The sequence below is a fragment of the Eubalaena glacialis genome, chromosome 17 (assembly GCF_028564815.1).
Source record: "Eubalaena glacialis isolate mEubGla1 chromosome 17, mEubGla1.1.hap2.+ XY, whole genome shotgun sequence".
In the NCBI taxonomy this organism is placed as follows: Eukaryota; Metazoa; Chordata; class Mammalia; order Artiodactyla; family Balaenidae; genus Eubalaena; species Eubalaena glacialis.
Genome location: NC_083732.1, coordinates 6864606 through 6885529, shown reverse-complemented (window position 1 = coordinate 6885529; position 20924 = coordinate 6864606). Strand labels below are relative to the sequence as shown.

Here is a 20924-nt window from a genome sequence, read left to right as displayed (position 1 = left end):
ATCACGGTACGCGGGCCTCTCACGGTCGCGGCCTCTCTTGTTGCGGAGCACAGGCTACAGATGCGTAGGCTCAGCAGTTGTGGCTCACGGGCCTAGTTGCTCCACGGCATGTGGGATCCTCCCAGACCAGGGCTCGAACCCATGTCCCCTGCATTGGCAGGCAGATTCCTAACCACTGCGCCACCAGGGAAGCCCACGGGGTGGTCTTCATTGAGACATGTGGGTTCTCTCTCTCTAGTTGTGGCATGCAGGCTCTCTCATTGAGGTGCAGGCTCAGTAGTTATGGTGCGCAGGCTTAGTTGCCCTGCGGCACGTGGGATCTTAGTTCCCCGACCAGGGGTCGAACCTGTGTCCCCTGCTTTGGAAGGAGGATTCTTTACCACTGACCACCAGGGAAGTCCCTCTGCTTTATTATTTCAAGAAAGGTTAAAACGCAACCGAAATGCAAAAAAAGATTTGTGCAGTTTACGGAGAAGGTGCTGTGACTGATCGAACACGTCAAAAGTGGTTTCCAAAGTTTCATGCTGGAGATTTCTTGCTGGATGATGCTCCACGGTCAGGTAGACCAGTTGAAGTAGATAGCGATCAAATCGAGACATTAATTGAGAACAATCAACGTTGTAACACATGAGAGATAGCCGACATACTCAAAATATCCAAATCAAGCATTGAAAATCATTTGCACCAGCTTGGTTATGTTAATCCCTTTGATGTTTGGGTTCCACATAAGTTAAGCGGAAAAAAAACCTTCTTGACCATATTTCCGCATGAGATTCTCTACTTAAATGTAATGAAAACGTTCTGTTTTTAAAACAAATTGTGATTGGTGATGAAAAGTAGATACTGTACAGTAATGTGAAATGGAAGAGATAGTGGGGTAAGTGACATGAACCACCACCAACTACACCGAAAGCTGGTCTTCATCCAAGGATGGTGATGTTGTGTATATTGTGGGATTGCAAGGGAGTCCTTTATTATGAGCTCCTTCTGGAAAACCAAATGATTAATTCCAACAAATACTGCTCCCAATTAGACCAACTGAAAGCAGCACTCGACAAAAGCATCCAGAATTAGTCAACAAAAAACTCATTATCTTCCATCAGGATAACGCAAGACCACGTGTTTCTTAGATGACCAGACAAAAACTGTTACACCTTGGCTGAGAAGTTCTGATTCATCCTCCGTATTCATCAGACACTGCACCTTCGGATTTCCATTTATTTAGGTCTTTACAAAATTCTTTTAATGGAAAAACTTTCAGTTCCCTGGAAGACTGTAAAAGGCACCTGGGGAGGACCTTCAAGATGGGAGAGGAGTGGGACATGGAGATCATCCTCCTCCCCACAAACACATCAAAAATACATCTACATGTAGAACAACTCCTACAGAACACCTACTGGACACTGGCAGAAGACCTCAGACTTCCCAAAAGTCATGTGGCTGACAGGGTCTTGGTGCTCCAGCCGGGTGTCAGGCCTGAGCCTCTGAGGTGGGAGAGCCGAGTTCAGGACATTGGTCCACCAGAGACCTCCCGGCCCCATATAATATCAATCGGCAAGAGCTCTCCCAGAGATCTCTGTCTCAACGCTAAGGCCCAGCTCCACTCAACGACCAGCTAGCTCCAGTGCTGGACACCCTATGCCAAACAACTAGCAAGACAGGAACACAACGCCACCCATCAGCAGAGAGGCTGCCTAAAATCATATTGAGTTCACAGACACCCCAAAACACACCACCGGACGCAGTCCTGCCACCAGAAAGACAAGATCCAACCTCATCCACCAGAACACAGGCACTAGTCCCCTCCACCAGGAAGCATACACAACCCACTGAACCAACCTTAGCCACTAGGGGCAGACACCAAAAACAATGGGAACTACAAACCTGCAGCCTGTGAAACAGAGACCCCAAACACAGTAAGTTAAGCAAAAGGAGAAGACAGAGAAATACACAGCAGATAAAGGAGCAAGGTAAAAACCCACCAGACCAAACAAATGAAGAGGAAATAGGCAGTCTACCTGAAAAAAAATTCATAGTAATGATAGTAAAGATGATCCAAAATCTTGGAAACAAAATGGAGAAAATACAAGAAACGTTTAACAAGGACCTAGAAGAACTAAACAGCAAACAAACAATGATGAACAACACAATAAATGAAAATAAAAACTCTCTAGAAGGAATCAATAGCAGAATAACTGAGGAGAAGAACGGCTAAGTGACCTGGAAGATAAAATAGTGGAAATAACTACTGCAGAGCAGAATAAAGAAAAAAGAATGAAAAGAACTGAGGACAGTCTCAGAGACCTCTGGGACAACATTAAACGCACTAATATTCGAATTATAGGGGTCCCAGAAGAAGAAGAGAAAAAGAAAGGGACTGAGAAAATATTTGAAGAGATTATAGTTGAAAACATCCCTAATATGGGAAAGGAAATAGTCAATCAAGTCCAGGAAGCACAGAGAGTCCCATACAGGATAAATCCAAGGAGAAACATGCCAAGACACATATTAATCAAACTATCAAAAATTAAATACAAAGAAAAAATATTAAAAGCAGCAAGGGAAAAGCAACAAAAAACATACAAGGGAATCCCCATAAGGTTAACAGCTGATCTTTCAGCAGAAACTCTGCAAGCCAGAAGGGAGTGGCAGGAAATATTTAAAGTGATGAAAGGGAAAAACCTACAACCAAGATTACTCTACCCAGCAAGGATCTCATTCAGATTCGACAGAGAAAATTAAAACCTTTACAGACAAGCAAAAGCTAAGAGAATTCAGCACCACCAAACCAGCTTTACAACAAATGCTAAAGGAACTTCTCTAGGCAGGAAACACAAGAGAAGGAAAAGACCTACAATAACAAACCCAAAACAATTAAGAAAATGGTAACAGGGACATACGTATCGATAATTACCTTAAATGTAAATGGATTAAATGTGCCAACCAAAAGACATAGACTGGCTGAATGGATACAAAAACAAGACCCGTATATACGCTGTCTACAAGAGACCCACTTGAGACCTAGGGACACATACAGACTGAAAGTGAGGGGATGGAAAAAGATATTCCATGCAAATGGAAATCAAAAGAAAGCTGGAGTAGCAATTCTCATGTCAGACAGAATAGACTTTAAAATAAAGACTATTACAGGAGACAAAGAAGGACACTACATAATGATCAAGGGATCGATCCAAGAAGAAGATATAACAAGTGTAAATATTTATGCAGCCAACATAGGAGCACCTCAATACATAAGGCAAATACTAACAGCCATAAAAGGGGAAATCAACAGTAACACAATCATAGTAGGGGAGTTTAACACCCCACTTTCACCAATGGACAGATCATCCAAAATGAAAATAAATAAGGAGGGGCTTCCCTGGTGGCACAGTGGTTAAGAATCCGCCTGCCAATGCAGGGGAATTCGGTTCGAGCCCTGGTCCGGGAAGATCCCACATGCCACGGAGCACCTAAGCCCATGTGCCCAACTACTGAGCCTGCGTTCTAGAGCCCACAAACCACAACTGCTGAGCCCACAAGCCACAACTACTGAAGCCTGTGCACCTAGAGCCCATGCTCTGCAACAAGAGAAGCCACCGCAATGAGAAGCCTGTGCACCGCAATGAAGAGTAGCCCCCACTTGCTGCAACTAGAGAAGAGCCCGTGCACAGCAACAAAGACCCAACACAGCCAAAAATAAATAAAATAAATAAATTAAAAAAAAAAAATAAGGAAACACAAGCTTTAAATGACACATTAAACAAGATGAACTTAATTGATATTTATAGGACATTCCATCCAAAAACAACAGAATACACTTTCTTCTCAAGTGCTCATGGAACATTCTCCAGGATAGATCATATCTTGGGTCACAAATCAAGCCTTGGTAAATTTAAGAAAATTGAAATTGTGTCAAGTATCTTTTCCTACCACAACGCTATGAGACTAGATATCAATTACAGGAAAAAAAAACTGTAAAAAATACAAACACATGGAGGCTAAACAATACGCTACTAAATAACCAAGAGATCACTGAAGAAATCAAAGAGGAAATCAAAACATACCTAGAAACAAATGACAATGAAAACACAATGACCCAAAACCTATGGGATGCAGCAAAATCCGTTCTAAGAGGGAAGTTTATAGCTATATAAGCCTACCACAAGAAACAAGAAAACTCTCAAATAAATAACCTAACCTTACACCTAAAGCAGTTAGAGAAAGAAAAAACCGCAAAGTTAGCAGAAGGAGAGAAATCATAAAGATCAGATCAGAAATAAATGAAAAAGAAATGAAGGAAACAGTAGCAAAGATCAATAAAACTAAAAGCTGGTTCTTTGAGAAGATAAACAAAATTGATAAATCATTAGCCAGACTCATCAAGAAAGAAAGGGAGAAGACTCAAATCAAAGGAATTAGAAATGAAAAAGGAGAAATAACAACTGATACTGCAGAAATAAAAAGGATCATTAGAGATTACTACAAGCAACTATATGCCAATAAAATGGACAACCTGGAAGAAATGGACAAATTCTTAGAAAAGTACAACCTTCTGAGACTGCACCAGGAAGACATAGAAAATATAAACAGATCAGTCACAAGCATTGAAACTGAAACTGGTTAAAAATCTTCCAACAAACAAAAGCCCAGGACCAGATTGCTTCAGAGGCAAATTCTATCAAACATTTAGAGAAGAGCTAACACCTATCCTTCTCAAATTCTTCCAAAATGTAGCAGACGGAGGAACACTCCCAAACTCATTCTACGAGGCCACCATCACCCTGATACCAAAACCAGACAAAGATGTCACAAAGAAAGAAAACTACAGGCCAATATCACTGATGAACATAGATGCAAAAATCCTCAACAAAATACTAGCAAAGAGAATCCAGGAGCACATTAAAAGGATCATACACCATGATCAAGTGGGATTTATCCCAGGAATGCAAGGATTCTTCAGTCTACACAAATCAATCAAAGTGATACACCGTATTAACAAATTGAAGGATAAAAACCATATGATAATCTCAGTAGATGCAGAAAAAGCTTTCGACAAAGTTCAACACTCATTTATGATAAAGACTCTCCCGAAAGTAGGCATAGAGGGAACCTACCTCAACATAATAAAGGCCATATATGACAAACCCACAGCCAACATCTTTCTCAATGGTGAAAAACTGAAACCATTTCCTCTAAGATCAGGAACAAGACAGAGTTGCCCACTCTCACCACTATTATTCAACACGGTTTTGGAAGTTTTAGCCCCAGCAATCAGAGGCGAAAAAGAAATAAAAGGAATCCAAATCAGAAAAGAAGAAGTAAAACTGTCACTATTTGCAGATGACATGATACTATACATAAAGAATCCTAAAGATGCTACCAGAAAATTACTAGAGCTAATCAATGAATTTGGTAAGTAGCAGGATACAAAATTAATGCACAGAAATCTCTTGCATTCCTATACACTAATGATGAAAAATCTGAAAGAGAAATTAAGGAAACACTCCCATTTACCGTTGCAACAAAAAGAATAAAATACCTAGGAATAAACCTACCTAAGGAGACAAAAGACCTGTATGCAGAAAACTATAAGACACTGATGAAAGAAATTAAAGATGATACAAATAGATGGAGAGATATACCATGTTCTTGGATTGGAAGAATCAACATTGTGAAAATGACTATACTACCCAAAGCAATCTACGGATTCAGTGCAATCCCTATCAAACTACCAATGGCATTTTTCACAGAACTAGAACAAAAAATTTCACAATTTGTATGGAAACACAAAAGACCGTGAATAGCCAAAGCAATCTTGAGAAAGAAAAACGGAGCTGGAGGAATCAGGCTCCCTGACTTCAGACTATACTACAAAGCTACAGTCATCAAGACGGTATGGTACTGGCACAGAAACAGAAATAGAGATCAATGGAACAGGATAGAAAGCCCAGAGATTAACCCACGCACATATGGTCACCTTATCTTTGATAAAGGAGGCAAGAATATACAATGGAGAAAAGACAGTCTCTTCAGTAAGTGGTGCTGGGAAAAGTGGACAGCTACATGTGAAAGAATGAAATTCGAACATTCCCTAACACCATACACAAAGATAAACTCAAAATGGATTAAAGACCTAAATGTAAGGCCAGACGCTATAAAACTCTTAGAGGAAAATATAGGCAGAACACTCTATGACATAAATCACAGCAAGATCCTTTTTGACATATCCTAGAGAAATTTCCTAGAGAAATGGAAATAAAAACAAAAATAAGCAAATGGGACCTAATGAAACTTCAAAGCTTTTGCACAGCAAAGGAAACCATAAACAAGACAAAAAGACAACCCTCAGAATGGGAGAAAATATTTGCAAGTGAAGCAACTGACAAAGGATTAATCTCCAGAATATACAAGCAGCTCATGCAGCTCAATATCAAAAAACAAACGACCCAAATCAAAAATGGGCAGAAGACCTAAATAGACATTTCTCCAAAGAAGATATACAGAATGCCAACAAACACATGAAAGGATGCTCAACATCACTAATCATTAGAGAATGCAAATCAAAACTGCAATGAGGTATCACACCAGTCAGAATGGCCATCATCAAAAAATCTACAAACAATGAATGCTGGAGAGGGTGTGGAGAAAAGGGAACCCTCTTGCTGGTGGGAATGTAAATTGATACAGCCACTATGGAGAACAGTGTGGAGGTTCCTTAAAAAACTAAAGATATAACTACCATATGACCCAGCAATCCCACTACTGGGCATATACCCTGAGAAAACCATAATTCAAAAAGAGTCATGTACCACAGTGTTCATTGCAGCACTACTTACAATAGCCAGGACATGGAAGCAACCTAAGTGTCCATCGACAGATGAATGGATAAAGGAGATGTAGCACATATATACAATGGAATATTACTCAGCCATAAAAGGAAATGAAATTGAGTTATTTATAGTGAGGTGGATGGACCTAGAGTCTGTCATACAGAGTGAAGTAAGTCAGAAAGAGAAAAACAAATACCGTACGCTAACACATATATATGGAATCTAAAAAAAAAAAAAAAGGTTCTGAATAACATAGGGGCAGGACAGGAATAAAGACACAGACGTAGAGAATGGACTAGAGGACACGGGGAGGGGGATGGGTAAGCTGAGACGAAGTGAGAGAGTGGCATGGACATATATACACTACCAAATGTAAAATAGATAGCTCGTGGGAAGCAGCTGCATAGCACAGGGAGATCAGCTCGGTGCTTTGTGACCACCTCGAGGGGTGCGATAGGGAGGGTGGGAGGGAGACGCAAGAAGGAGGGGATATGGGGATATATGTATATGTATAGCTGATTCACTTTGTTATATAGCAGCAACTAACACAACAATGTAAAGCAATTATACTCCAATAAAGATGTTAAAAAAAAAAAAAAGGCACCTGGAACAGTTCTTTGCTCAAAAAGATAAAATGTTTTGGGATGATGGAATTATGAAGTTGCCTGGAAAATGGCAGACGGTAGTGGAATAAAAGGGTGAATACGTTATTCAATAAAGTTCTTAGCGAAAATGAAAAATGTGTCTTTTATTTTTACTTAAAAACCGTAGGCACTTTTTGGCCAACCCAGTATATTCAGGGTTTGGATATGTGAATATGGTAATGGCATCGTGGAATTGTGAAAAGAACACAAATACGTAAAATAAGCGTATTTCTACTTTAATCTTTGTTGCTAGAGAGATCTGAGACCATTTATCCTCTACCATTCTCAATAAACTTGTACAAAACAGCCATTTCTATAGGGCTACCTCAAAGGGGAATTATGAGGCCCAGTAGGTAAAAGTTCTGTGCAAACCACAAATCACTGAGCAAAGTATTTTTTTTAACTGTTTTTCAAAAGTTCAAACAGCAAATGCTCAGAAAGTGAATGCTGAAAGAGCAGCATAGACAAAGGCACATGTTCAAGGGAGAGAGAGGCAAAGGAAAGCAATTAGTTGGGTTTGGTTGAACAATCAAGTGTGTGAAGGACACTTATAAGGAATAAAGTTCATTTGGAATCTTGAATGGCACGCTAAACAGTTTGGATTCAATTTGGTAGGCAGATATCACCTGGAAGGTTTTGAGTCTGGCTCATGAAGATTAATTTTACAGTACTCTTCGGGGTGGATGTGAAGATATTCTTTTTAGTTAAGTAGCTATTGCAAGTGAGGAAGTAATGAAGGCCTGAAATGCGTGAATGGTGTGGGAGTGAGAGGAAGGGAAGATGGAAGGGGTATTGTAGAGCACACTCAGTGGAACTCACAAGAGTTTGATAGAAAAGGAATGAACCCAAAATTACTAGAACATTTTGAGTAGAAGTGATGGGGAGGATGAAGGTATCATCGAAAGAAATTGGACACAGAGTATGAAATAGTTTTGAGAAAGAAGACCTTGTTCGGTTTTCCAGCAGGGGTGATGTCCAAGTAGTGACATCTAGTAGAGTTAGACCTGGAGTTTGGGCCAGAATTGTACGTTTTCATGTAGAACGTTCCCCTTTCACAAAATCATGATGCATCTTAGCTGGATGAAGAAATGTGACTCAAAAACAGAAAGTTGGGGAATCATTTAGGGGTGGAAAGTTGTAAAAAGAATAGAAGTCAATGAAGGAGCTGGGAGGAATGAGAACAGCAGTTGAGATTAAGCATGACTTAAGTGAATTATTCACGGTAAATTGAAAATACCGGAGAGTAACAGGAAATAATATTTTGCAAGTTGAAGTTTCGTATTTCACATTAAGACCTGTAGTTAGTCACTATCTTCCTAGAAGGAAACCAGTAATCAGAACATTTGCTTACCTTCATGAGCTGACTAATTATTCTTAGTTTTCAGTAATCAGAGTCCCTCCAGTTTAATTTGCCCCATATTATACATTAGGCAGTGATAAATAGTAAACTGACTTCTATCAAAGCAAGGTGAAATGGAAAAACTCCTCCTAATTCAGAAATGTCACCAGGGGTGTTAAGATCTATTTCTAAGTGCATCTGAGGCCTAAAGAGATGAGTTTGCCCTCTGATTTGTGCTTGCCACCCTCCGCAAAGGAAAATTCTTCTTTGATTCAGTGTTAAAGCTGCCGTCTGCTGGCCTGACACCACTGGTGACACCATATTTTGGACTAATGATGAGTGTGTTGAAGAAGTGGTGCCCTGTTGAGTGCTGTGTGGTCACGACCCAGATTGATTCCCTACTGCCTCCCACCACGCCCACCTCCTTCTACTAGTAAAACAAAGGTGGAGATACAATTTTAGTTCTCAGAGATCTACCCACCACACTAATTAGCATGAGAAAACAATAAAAAAGATTACAAAGTGGAGGAAGAAATAGGTGCTCTGAAGTGAAATTTGTAGTCGTAAATATGGAAATTCTGTGTGTAAGTCAGTTTAGAGATCACCTTCTGCAATGTCACGTGAAAACCACAATATGTCTGGAAGAGTGAGAAGTGGGCTCCAGATAGGTTACAACTGTTCATGCTTGTAACTTGGGATTTATGTGACAGAGAAATAAAGATATTAGCTACATACATTTGGAAAGATAATTTAAAGTATGATTTTGTTAGTAAACATTTTTAATTTGCAGGGCTCTAAAAATGTGTCCTCTCCAAACAGATATGTTTGAATATGCATGTGAGTGCTTTATTTGGTGCAGGGTTGGGAGAGGGAGCTGCCCTGTATAGGACAGTGCCCTTTATGGGCACCCATTACTCTGTGCCCACAATGATAGACCAGTTCTACATGCTAAGGGTCTAAGGAAGAACACAGTAGGACCTCAGGGCTTTAGAGTACGGGCCTGAAAAAGACTCAGCGGCACAACTTTATGATAACTGTGAAAGCTAGTATTATTTCACAGGGAAGGTCAGATTATGGAAGTTATAGGAACAGTTAAGCAGGAACAAAAACTATTTTAGCAAATGTGAGTGGAGGCAACATGAATGGACTAGATAAAAACCATGGATTGGGGCTTCCCTGGTGGCGCAGTGGTTGAGAATCTGCCTGCCAATGCAGGGGACACGGGTTCGAGCCCTGGTCTGGGAAGATCCCACATGCCGCGGAGCAACTAGGCCCATGAGCCACAACTACTGAGCCTGCGCATCTGGAGCCTGTGCTCCGCAACAGGAGAGGCCGCGATAGTGAGAGGCCCGCGCACCGCGATGAAGAGTGGCCCCCGCTCGCCGCAACTAGAGAAAGCCCTCGCACAGAAACGAAGACCCAACACAGACAAAAATAAATAAATAAATTTGAAAAAAAAAAAAAAAAAAAGAATGGAGCTTTCAGTTTAAAAAAAAAAAAAAAAAAACAACCATGGATTGGGGTAGACAATATTGGATGGGTGTTTTTGACTATCTTTAATTAACTATAACTCTCTCTTTGGGATATGTAAAATATTGCATCAGCTGCTTAATACAGTAGGAAGTATCAAAGACTGGAATTGAGAGATGTAGGTTTTAACTCCAACTGTGTGGTTCGGGGAAGTCACTTAAGATCTCTGGGTTTTAGTCATTTATTTATATATATTTATTCAACAGACATTCAAAGCCCCTCAGTCTCCTCTTCTGTAGATTGAGAACACGTCACTAGGGCCTCTGCAGCGCTAACATATATCACTGAATAGTGATACCTGCTTAATGAGGGGTTTCATAAGAAGGAGAGCTATGAGCTACTTTTGAAGGATTGGAGGAACACGGTTTAAATTACGGGAAAAAGGTTGATTTAAACCAGGAAATCAATGGGTACAAAGCCACAGAGCCAGACTAACCCTTCACCTAGAAGAGCCAGAGTCTAGGATTCCTAGAACCGAGTCTGAAGATGAAGCAGTAGCAAGACTTGGAAAGGTCAAAACGTGTTGACTAATAAGATGCCTTATGGTGGAGACAGTAAACCTAATACAGGGAACACAGGCAGACACCTCTTCAGTCACCACTCCAGTTTCAGGGAGGTCTAACTAAGTTGGTAAAATGACTAGAGAGCATTGGTAGAAAATGATTTTATTACCAAAAGAAAAAAAATCCTATGACTAAGTTACTTAATTGACCTTTTCATTATTTCCATGTCATGGTAACATTTGCAGACATAAGCATTCTGACACTATATGGTTTTTTTTTTTTTAATGAAATAGAGAAAGGTAACATTAGTTTTACTTTTTCCATTCCCAAATGTAACGTTAACATATATCTCTTCACTGCCCTCCTTTTTTCCATTTGTTTCTTTTTTTCTCTCTCTTGTTTTATAAACCCTCTACCTGCATGAACTCCCCAATGCCCTTCAGAGTGAACAAAACTGAGCTGCTTCTGTAAGCACCACAAAATAGTCCCCATTATTTTAAGTTTGAAAATGCCAGAGAAACATTAAGTGAAATCCACCACACTCTTCTTACAATACATTTGACCTCTAGATACGTTAAGAGCTTCATCCTCCAATGCTTTTAATTCTAATTCTTGCAGAGATGAAATTCACTGCTTGAATTGTAAGAGTGAGTCTCATTACGGCTAAGAAGCAGTGACCCAGATAGCATAATGGATTAATATGGTGACCTTGCAACTTTAGAGCTTTACTTTCAAATCGGACTGTGTAGTCAAATCATTCAATAGTCAATTAATCAAATGGTTAATACCAGCCTGTAAATGTTCTGAGTCGGAAGTTCGTAGATCATTTGGCCAGTACTAGCCTATACAGAAGTAAACTGAGAACCATAGTATGCTTAACTTTCAAAACCTTTTTTAAATGATGAGAATCAAAGAAACAGAGTTTCATGAATTACTGTGAATACTGTAATCACTAATAATTATATAATATTGACACTCTAATAAGCATCAATATTTTGAAACTTACACCATAAATAGCTGTTAATGGTATATGTTTGCATTTCGTTGCAGTGTGAAGAAGGACTGTAAATATAATCAACCAGGTCTTGAGTAATGAAATGTGATGTTGACTGAATTCTCAAATTCAGGGTGATATATACTGTTAGGATTATCCTACTCTGAGGGAGGGGGTGGAAATGTGTATAGTTTAGCAGGACATCCTAACGGATTTTTAAAGCCTAGGGAATTTTTAAAAATTTTTCCAGAAACAGGTTTGTGAAAAATTATTCCTCTGCATTTTTTTTTACAGATGCAAGATATACGGAGCCCAGAAGGAAGCCAGTATAGCTCCCATCCTCAAATGGCGGCCATGAGACCAAGGGGTCAGCCTGCAGAGCTCAGGCAGCAGCCAGGCATGATGCAGCATGGCCAGCTGACCACCATCAACCAGTCACAGCTCAGTGCACAGCTTGGATTGAACATGGGGGGAAGCAGTGTCCCCCACAGCTCGCCGTCTCCTCCCGGAAGCAAGTCTGCAACTCCTTCACCGTCCAGCTCAGTGCATGAGGACGAAGGCGATGATACCTCTAAGGTATGACTAGGTTATTTTGGGGACCAATAGGAAAGGCTTGCTGCCTAAAAATACTGTTGACTGGCACTTCCCTTGACCTATGGTGGATGCAAGTTATATCGTCCAAATGAGAAACGTTGGTGGGGGACCGAATGGATTAAATCACCTGCTTGTCCAATTGCATTTTTAAGTTCCTAACAAATCCTCTCAGTGCAAATGTATTAAGCATAAAAGTAGGTTGCACCCACACAGTATAGGGTTTGCATAGTGAGTAAGGGAAAATAAATAACCTTGTAGGACTCAGTGTCCAAAATCAAGCTTAATTCACCACTCATTCAAAAATATCTTTCAATTTAACCACTTTATTTTAAGAAGGCAACATCCCAGGGATATAATGATGGCCCTGTGTGTGTGTGTGTGTTATGGTTAGAGGAATCCTTTGAGATCATCTTATCCAAACATTTCGTATTTAGGGGACTTCCCTGGTGGCGCAGTGGTTGAAAATCCGCCTGCCAATGCAGGGGACACGGGTTCGAGCCCTGGTCCGGGAAGATCCCGCATGCCGCGGAGCAACTAAGCCCATGCACCACAACTACTGAGCCTGCGCTCTAGAGCCCGCGAGCCACAACTGTTGAGCCCGCGTGCCTAGAGCCCGTGCTCCGCAACAAAGGGAAGCCACCGCAATGAGAAGCCCACGCACCGCAACAAAGAGTAACCCCCGCTCGCCTCAACTAGAGAAAGCCCGCGCACAGCAACAAAGACCCAACACAGCCAAAAAATAAATAAATTAATTTATTTGTTTTAAAAAAAAAATTTCATATTTAGGATGAAGAAAAGAAGGGCCAGAGATATTAAATGACTCCCTTCCAGAAGAAGGAGCCTAGGTGTTTCATTACCTAGCTCTTGTTAACCCCAGGCCAGTATGGTTGTCTGTCTGTCTACCTGCATCACCTTAAGTTATCTGTATAAAAAGATGGGTCTTAATTGTCCTTATTTTGGAAAATTAGCTACAAAAGGTAGTTAGTTCTTTAAAGTATCCAAGGCAGCCTTTTCAAATGACTGCACCATAACCAAGTACACTCAGTCAAGAGCATCGAAATCATCTTTTTATTGCCTTGGTTATCAGTCAGGCATCTTCCAAGTTTGTCCCAGTGAGAAGGACCCTTGCCTGGTCCCTGTGGAAAACACTGGCGGCCACATGCACACTTCATATTCCTCCTCTTTGTTTAATGTCACTAATGAACTGTCACTTGTGTCGGCCCTTTGTTTTCTTTTCACCTTGTGAGAATTTCGTTTTGGGGAAACAAATGGCAATACCGTGGGATTCTGATCTACGTGGTTAACTTAACAATAGTCTTTTAACAATCCAGATAGTGACACATAGATTTATTTAGCCTGATGACAAAGGCAAGGCTGCTGTATTGACTATATTTTATTATTTTCAGTATTCTTGAAGCTCTGGCATGTAAGGCCTTAATCCTGGAAACACTACCAGGGTAGCTAATTCCTAGAGATGGTGAATGACTCCCCTGGGAGCGCATCTTTGATAAACACACCAACCAATCCAGAGCCCACACCCCAGTCATCTCCTTTATCAAACTCTCACACACCACGCCAGTACTCCCCACCGAGTTTCCCCCCAGGGCTAGGTATGGACAGCTAGGGACCACCTCTAGAGCCAAGCCCACTGAAACTGTTCAAACATTCCAGTCCTGAGCTTACTCAGTATACCTACCCTGCCTCGCCCCTTCCTTCCCACAAAAACCCCAGTAAAGGCTCTGGGCACGCTCCGCCCTCTCCCGTCTCTGCCTCCTGACGACCCTGTGCGGCATGCCGGGCCTCCTGTTTCTAGGTTTGTGTGAGTGTAAACTTCATTCATTTCCATGTCTGCTGTCTACCATCCCTGATGAAAACAAATCCCAGGTACACTTCAGGACAGCTGCACAGCTAGATATCAGCGCCCCTCTACCTGCACAGTATCCCCCTGTCAGTGAGCCAGCCTCTCAAGAAGGAACGTAAAAAGGAGGGAGGAGACTAATTGATATTACATAAATAATGTATTGGGCTAGTAAAAGCCTGACCTTTGGCTGATCACTTAGAGGGCAAAATAAATTTTTAAGAAAATCTATATTATTCTGACGGTGTCTCCAGCTAATGAGCACCTGGAAGTAAATGTGGACACCAAGAATCTGTTTGTGGCCAGTGATTTAGGTATCAAATTATGCGTGGGTAATTCAAGTTAAATTTCTAAACACAGATGTTAAGTACTATGTTGCAAGGAGAAAAATTAATGTTCTACTCATAGTAAAGATCAATTTGTACATCTGGATTATATCTTTATCAGTATTCATTGCTGACATTTCAGGAAATTAATGCAAAATTAGCATCTTCTGACAGTAAATTTTATGCAGGATTATTCTTACTTACAATAGCATTTTCCACACTCTTCAATTTATACGAGTAGCAGACTGAGTAGAAACCAGAAATTCATAGAATTAATATTGACAGGTTCTGCCATTTTCTATTGATGCATAAGGTCCATATCTTACAATATTGCTGAGGCATGAATTTGTATGTTATGAGTTTCCAGGCTAGTATGAAACTTTGCCAGTGAGTATCCTATCCCATCACTTAACATCCATATCTCAAAGTAATGTATAGCTTATTATTAATGATCACGTAAGCATTGTGTAGTGGAATTTATATTCCATAGTTGTATAGTCTTGAATAATCTATGTGTGAAGGCCTAGGGGTGGATTTCTCAAGAATGCCCTCATTAAAATGACTTGTTGTCTACACAAATATTCTCAAATTTATGTTGAGTTTAAGTGCATTTTCCATCTCGAAATCCATCCTCCCATTCCAGCTCTATGCACTGTCCTTCACCTTCTCTCCAGTACAAAATTCTCCTGCCCATTTATTCAACTTATATTTATTAAATGGCTAAAAAAAGTCCTCTGATGAAAATGCTCAGGCATTCTTCATCACAGCTAATGATTAAACCGGAATTTTCCTTTATGTATGAGCAGGATTTATGTGGAATGTTGTACTGCAACAGCTCCAGTTAAATGTGAAGTAGCGTTAAGTCAAAAGGATCATTTAAATCATTTCTAACGAGATCTAAAAAAAGAATATTTAGTCTCACACCTAAAAAAGAATATTTAGTCTCACACCTGAAAAAGAAGGCTTTAAACCTTCCCTCTTAATACTTTGTGCTCTCTTAAGCAATTGCATATTAATTCCAGTTTATCTAATTGAACAAGTAAATGAAATAACTTTGTTTTGACAGAGAGAAATATTGTAAATACACCAGTAAAATAAATTATCACCTTATAAACACTCCTTATGGTTCTGATTGCTATGGAGCTGTGCTGACAGCCTGAAGTCATAAACTAGACATACAGTCAAACATCAAAGAAATATAAACTCGGGTAGCTTGTGGTTCTAAGCCTGTAATCCAATATGTGTAATATAACAGCCACTTTAAGACACTTAAAGTATCTGGCATTACAACTGTATTTTTAGCACGGTTTTCCCTTTAAGGAAATTATGGGCTAAGAATCACAAGATATACTTTTCCATCCTTTTACTTTCAGCTTCTCTGCTAAAAGTCTTCTTAAGTTTTATATGTCTCTTGTCAGTGGTATATAGTTAAATTTTTACTTTCAAATGAAACTGACTTCATTTACATTCATATAAATACTAAAAAATTTGGGTTTATTTCTCATTTCAGTATTGATATGTTGCTTTCTATTTGTCCCACATGTGTCTATGTTTCTTTTTCTCTTTCTTACCTTCCTTAAGATCGTTCTTACTTTTCTCATTCCAAAATTTCCCATTTTAAGACTGGAAATTTTATAATCTTTCTCTTTATTTAGTAACCACTCCTGACACACAAATGCGTGAAAGTCTAACATTGATCAATATCTTTACCCTTCTTAAATTACTTTAACTCCAAACACCCTCCTTTCAATTTATACTGGAGCAGTTACTGCTGTTGTTTATCTTAATTATAATTTAAATTATAACTTATCTTAAATTTAAATTAAATGTAATTTTATGAACTCCATGAAATACTATTTTTATTGTCTTTATAGTCTTTTTTCTTTAGATTTATTCACATGTAAAGTTTGTCATCTGACGTCATTTTCCCTATGCCTTTAAAATTTTCTCTCGTGAGGATCTATTGGGAACATGATTACCTTAAAAAGTACTTCCACTAGGAGAAGAATTTTAGACTGACAGTGATTCTCTGTTACCATTTTGAAGGTAGTATATTACTCCATTGAATCCTGATTTTCATTATTGCTTTTGAGAATTCTGCTGCCTCACTGTCTTTCCTTTGAAAGTAATCTGCCTCTATTCTCTGACTAGTTTTAAGATCGTCTCTTGCCTTCAGTGTCCTGCAGCATCATTGTGTAGTATGTGGGTTCCTTTAAATTTATCCCAAATTTAAATATTTCTGTTTTTCATCAGTTCTGGGTATTTTCCAGAAATTTCCTCTACCCTATTCTTGCTCCTTTCTCATTCTGTAATTCTGATAAGATAAATGCTAGACTTTCTCATCCTATCCTCCATGACTCTTTTCTTTCATATTTTCTGTTTCCTTCTTGCTCTGTATTACATTCTGATTAATTTATTTATATCAATTTCCAGTTTGTAAGTCAATTTTCAACTATATCAAATCTGAAATTAAAGCTGATATATCGAGGTTTTAGTTTCAATTATTTTATATTTCTAGTTTTATTTGGTTCTTTCTCAAATCTGTTTGGACTTTTTTTTGTTTGTTTTTTTTTAGTTGCTTCCTCTTTATCCATAGATTTAATCTTTTTTGTTCTTTAAGCTAATTCCAATACGTGACGCATTTTGGGGTCTGATTCTATTGTTTATTGTTACTACTGGCTCTTGGTTTTACTGCCTTGTTTCATTTTGCTTTTTTGCTTTTGGAATAGCAGCTGATATTCATTAGAACTTTATGAGAATTCTCTTAGACCTGGTTGGAAAGTGGACTCCTCTAAGGATGATTTGTGTTTGCTCCTGCCAAGCATCCCAAGCATCTTGGACCATTACAATCTAGAACCGCTTTGGGCTTAAAGTTTTTCAGACCACTCGAGTAGTATGTATTCAGGGTATAAATCCTTACAAAAGCTGGCTTCTGTTTGTGAATTATCACAAAAGATATTCTTCCCCTCTCATTCAGAATCGTCCTTGCAGGTCTCGGGAGGGAACATGCAAGGGAAATCATTTTATTTCACCCTGCACTGAAAGTCTAATTCTTTTGTGTCCTGACTTTTAATAGGAAGCCTCCCGTTAAACATCCCACTGTTTTTGGTCAGCCATGGGCTTTGTCTTCTATCTGCTGTGACTTTGACTCAATTTCACCAGGTTCAGCAGCTGTCTTCAAGATGAAAGCTGGCTCCAGTACTCTGCTTACTTCTCCGGGTTCCTGCTTTTGCATACTTTTTTTTTGCTTTTAAGAGTTTCTTAGAATTTGCTAGTTCATCACTGCATGTACATTACCATACTGGACAGAAAGAGAAGGGATTTTTTTCTCAAAAAAAATAGGGTGTCACTAGAGCAACAATTAAACAAGCCTTTAGAAAAGTACTTGTTGTTTACCACCATTCTGAAGGCTAGGAGATTCCTGGAATAAAATTAAAATGATAAGCAGACAGGTTTCTATAAACATGAAATGAAATCAAGCAATGTTGGTACCAAATGTCTGGTCACACTGTCTAACATTAGGACAGAATATTTAAAATTGGGATTTTAAAGTCTGGTATTTTCCACATTGAACTGTATTTATTACACAGTTGTTAAACACTTCACATGATATAATATGCATGATACATTTAAGAATTTCTTAAAAGTATCCCAGCAACTAATATGTACTTGTTTATCAAAAATAAAGTATCCCATTGGTTAAGGCTGAACTTAGCAAAGTAGTTCTGGGGAAAATAATAAAAGTCAGTCGAGCAGCCAGTTAGTACTCGATTCCAAATAATGGTTCCTAAAATCCATTTAAGTAATTAAATTATACTAGGATATAGTATTTTCGAGGTGTATATGTTCTTAGATGATTCATACTCTGGATAATTGAGCATACTTGATTAAGTCATGGAATGAAACTCAAGTGAGGCTACACGTAGGCACCTGGCATTTTATTCACTGGGACCATATATTGATAGCTTGTGTATTCTGTGTAAGGCAGGAGAAACCCTCAATCAAAAATAATAAGAAGTAAACATATTGCCCTAGACAGGCAAATTTAGAAAAGACCAAATGAATCTAACAAAATTGATAAACATAACTAGCAGGTGTATATAATTACAATCAAATCTTTTCTTCACTTTAAAGTGATTTTTCTGGACAGTAGCCCAAATTTCTTACCTTATATAAGGCCACTGAGTATTTTTGCTAAACTCATCCTAAAACGAAACTCAGTTATCTTTGGCAGAATCAAGGATCCTTAAAAATGAATTTGTTTTACAAACTGTGATACCGATACAATGCCCTGCACTTGTGAATCATCTCAAGAGTATAACATTTTATATATGGTTTTCTATAATTGATGTTTTGAGTCATTGAATGTACTGTTATTATTAATGATAATAATAAACCCGATTGTAAAATGAAAGAGGTATTACAGCCTTGCTGATTTCACAGTAACTAAGATGACTTACTTTCCATGCTTATTTGAATTTATTCTCATAAGGGGATTTTAGATGGCATAGTTTAGAAAGAAAAGAGAGAATGAATTTAAGTAGCAGAATTTTTCACTTACAGAAACAGTACCATCACAAAAAGTGCTGTGATATGCCCTGTTACTATGGTGAAGATTTTATAATATTTACTTTACATGATAAGAGTTATAAGTGGAGTTCTGTGTTGTTTGTTCAGCCTATTATGCAGATGGTGCTTGATTAAAATCTATTTTAAACTACAGCGATCACTGCAAGTTAGTGTGCATTAAACAGCTTTCCCAGCTCCATTAAAGGCTTTGGGACCGTGGCAGTTTATTTTTAATATGCTTATAGACGTTTCTGACTTCCCCAGGGACATTTCAATATCAGTGATTCTCTTTCCTTGAGACTCTTAACTCCAGTACTCTGTATTCTTAAGAAGTGTTCTCTAAGTAGCACCATTAACACACTGCTTTTTTAAAGTGAAAAATTATTGTTTTCTTGTGATTAATAAGTTAAATACATCACTATAATTAAGCAATAAGACATGCCAGGAGGTGGATTACCGGAAGCCTAAGGACACCCCCTAGGGATTTGGGAAATAAATCTATGTCTACAAGCAAGTTACATGAAGCACATGTATCTGTGTAAAGCTTATGTGAGAGTAGTATCTGTATGTATTTGTGTATGTATTTGTTTATTCATGAGTGCTTAAATTGAATATGAAATAAGCCTGTGGGTGATCAAGATTACAGTTAAAGCCTCAAACCAGACATGTTCTTAGTTGCTATGATTTTCATACAACTTTTATACGTGTCTCAAATGTCCTTTTCCTTGCCATTCTAAGCCTCCGCCCACTGCTGTATAATACAGGGGTGGAAATGTGTGATGATCCACTGCATGTAAGACTCCGAACTGATGCTGTGAGGATGGAAAGATTAACGGAACCTCGTCCTTACTCTCAGTGTGCTCGTCGTCGTGGGGAGTTTATATTTTTGCATTATATGGCTCCTTCTGTATTGTAAAGATTATGACGTTGGAATTAAATTTAACTCTTCAGTCTTAGACCCTAGGAACTCTAGAAATGTTATACACTAAAACAATGTCCAGTACACAATGCTGTACAGTCCTGTACAGTAGCCACAAGTCCTATATGACTGTGTACATTTAAATTTGACTAATTAAAACTAAATAAATAAAAAATTCAGTTCCTCAGTTGCTCCAGCACAACATACTCCATAGCCACATGTGGCTAGTGGCTACCCTTTCAAACAGTGCAGAGAACATTTCCATCTTTCCAGAAAATTCCATAAGATAGTGCTGCTCTAGACTGCAGAAGGCAGGGTCTCTTAGAAAATTAGGACATAAAATTATAAGCTTTCATTCATCTAAGTAAGAATTCAGGATCCATCTAAGTAAGAATTCAGGATCCAGACAACACTCAAAATTAAGATCCAGGCACGTATTAGAAATCCATTTAGCTAATTTTCTCACCACAGTCGTATTTATCATCATTGTGTTCATTCCAAATAGTTGATGGTCAGAAAGGCCAGGTGTCTTTCAAGATACAATCCATTCCTGGCGTGTAAGCGGATCCAAATTATAGCCACATTTCTTTCTTTAGGGAGGCTTTGTATATGAGATATGATCATGTGGTTTTCAAATATGTGATGAAACTACCGCCAGATAGTAGGCCTGACAAATTCCCAGTTCATTATACGGACTCTAAAATAGCAGCTCATTTCTGTACCTTCCCAAACACAGGCAAAATGCAAGATAAAAAATGAGACCCTCACACATCAGGAGGCAACGCCCAGTGTTCACGTGGCAGACAGCCTTCACTTCA

General features: G+C 38.8%; 1 protein-coding gene across 1 annotated transcript in view; it reads left to right on the top strand.

The window, feature by feature from the left end:
- TOX (thymocyte selection associated high mobility group box) overlaps nt 1-20924 on the top strand; it is a 295082-nt gene that overhangs the window by 239384 nt on the left and 34774 nt on the right. Inside the window, exon 4 of the mRNA XM_061171715.1 lies at nt 12135-12416. Within this exon, the coding sequence (XP_061027698.1) occupies nt 12135-12416 (282 nt within the window). The remainder of the gene's footprint in view (nt 1-12134; nt 12417-20924) is intronic.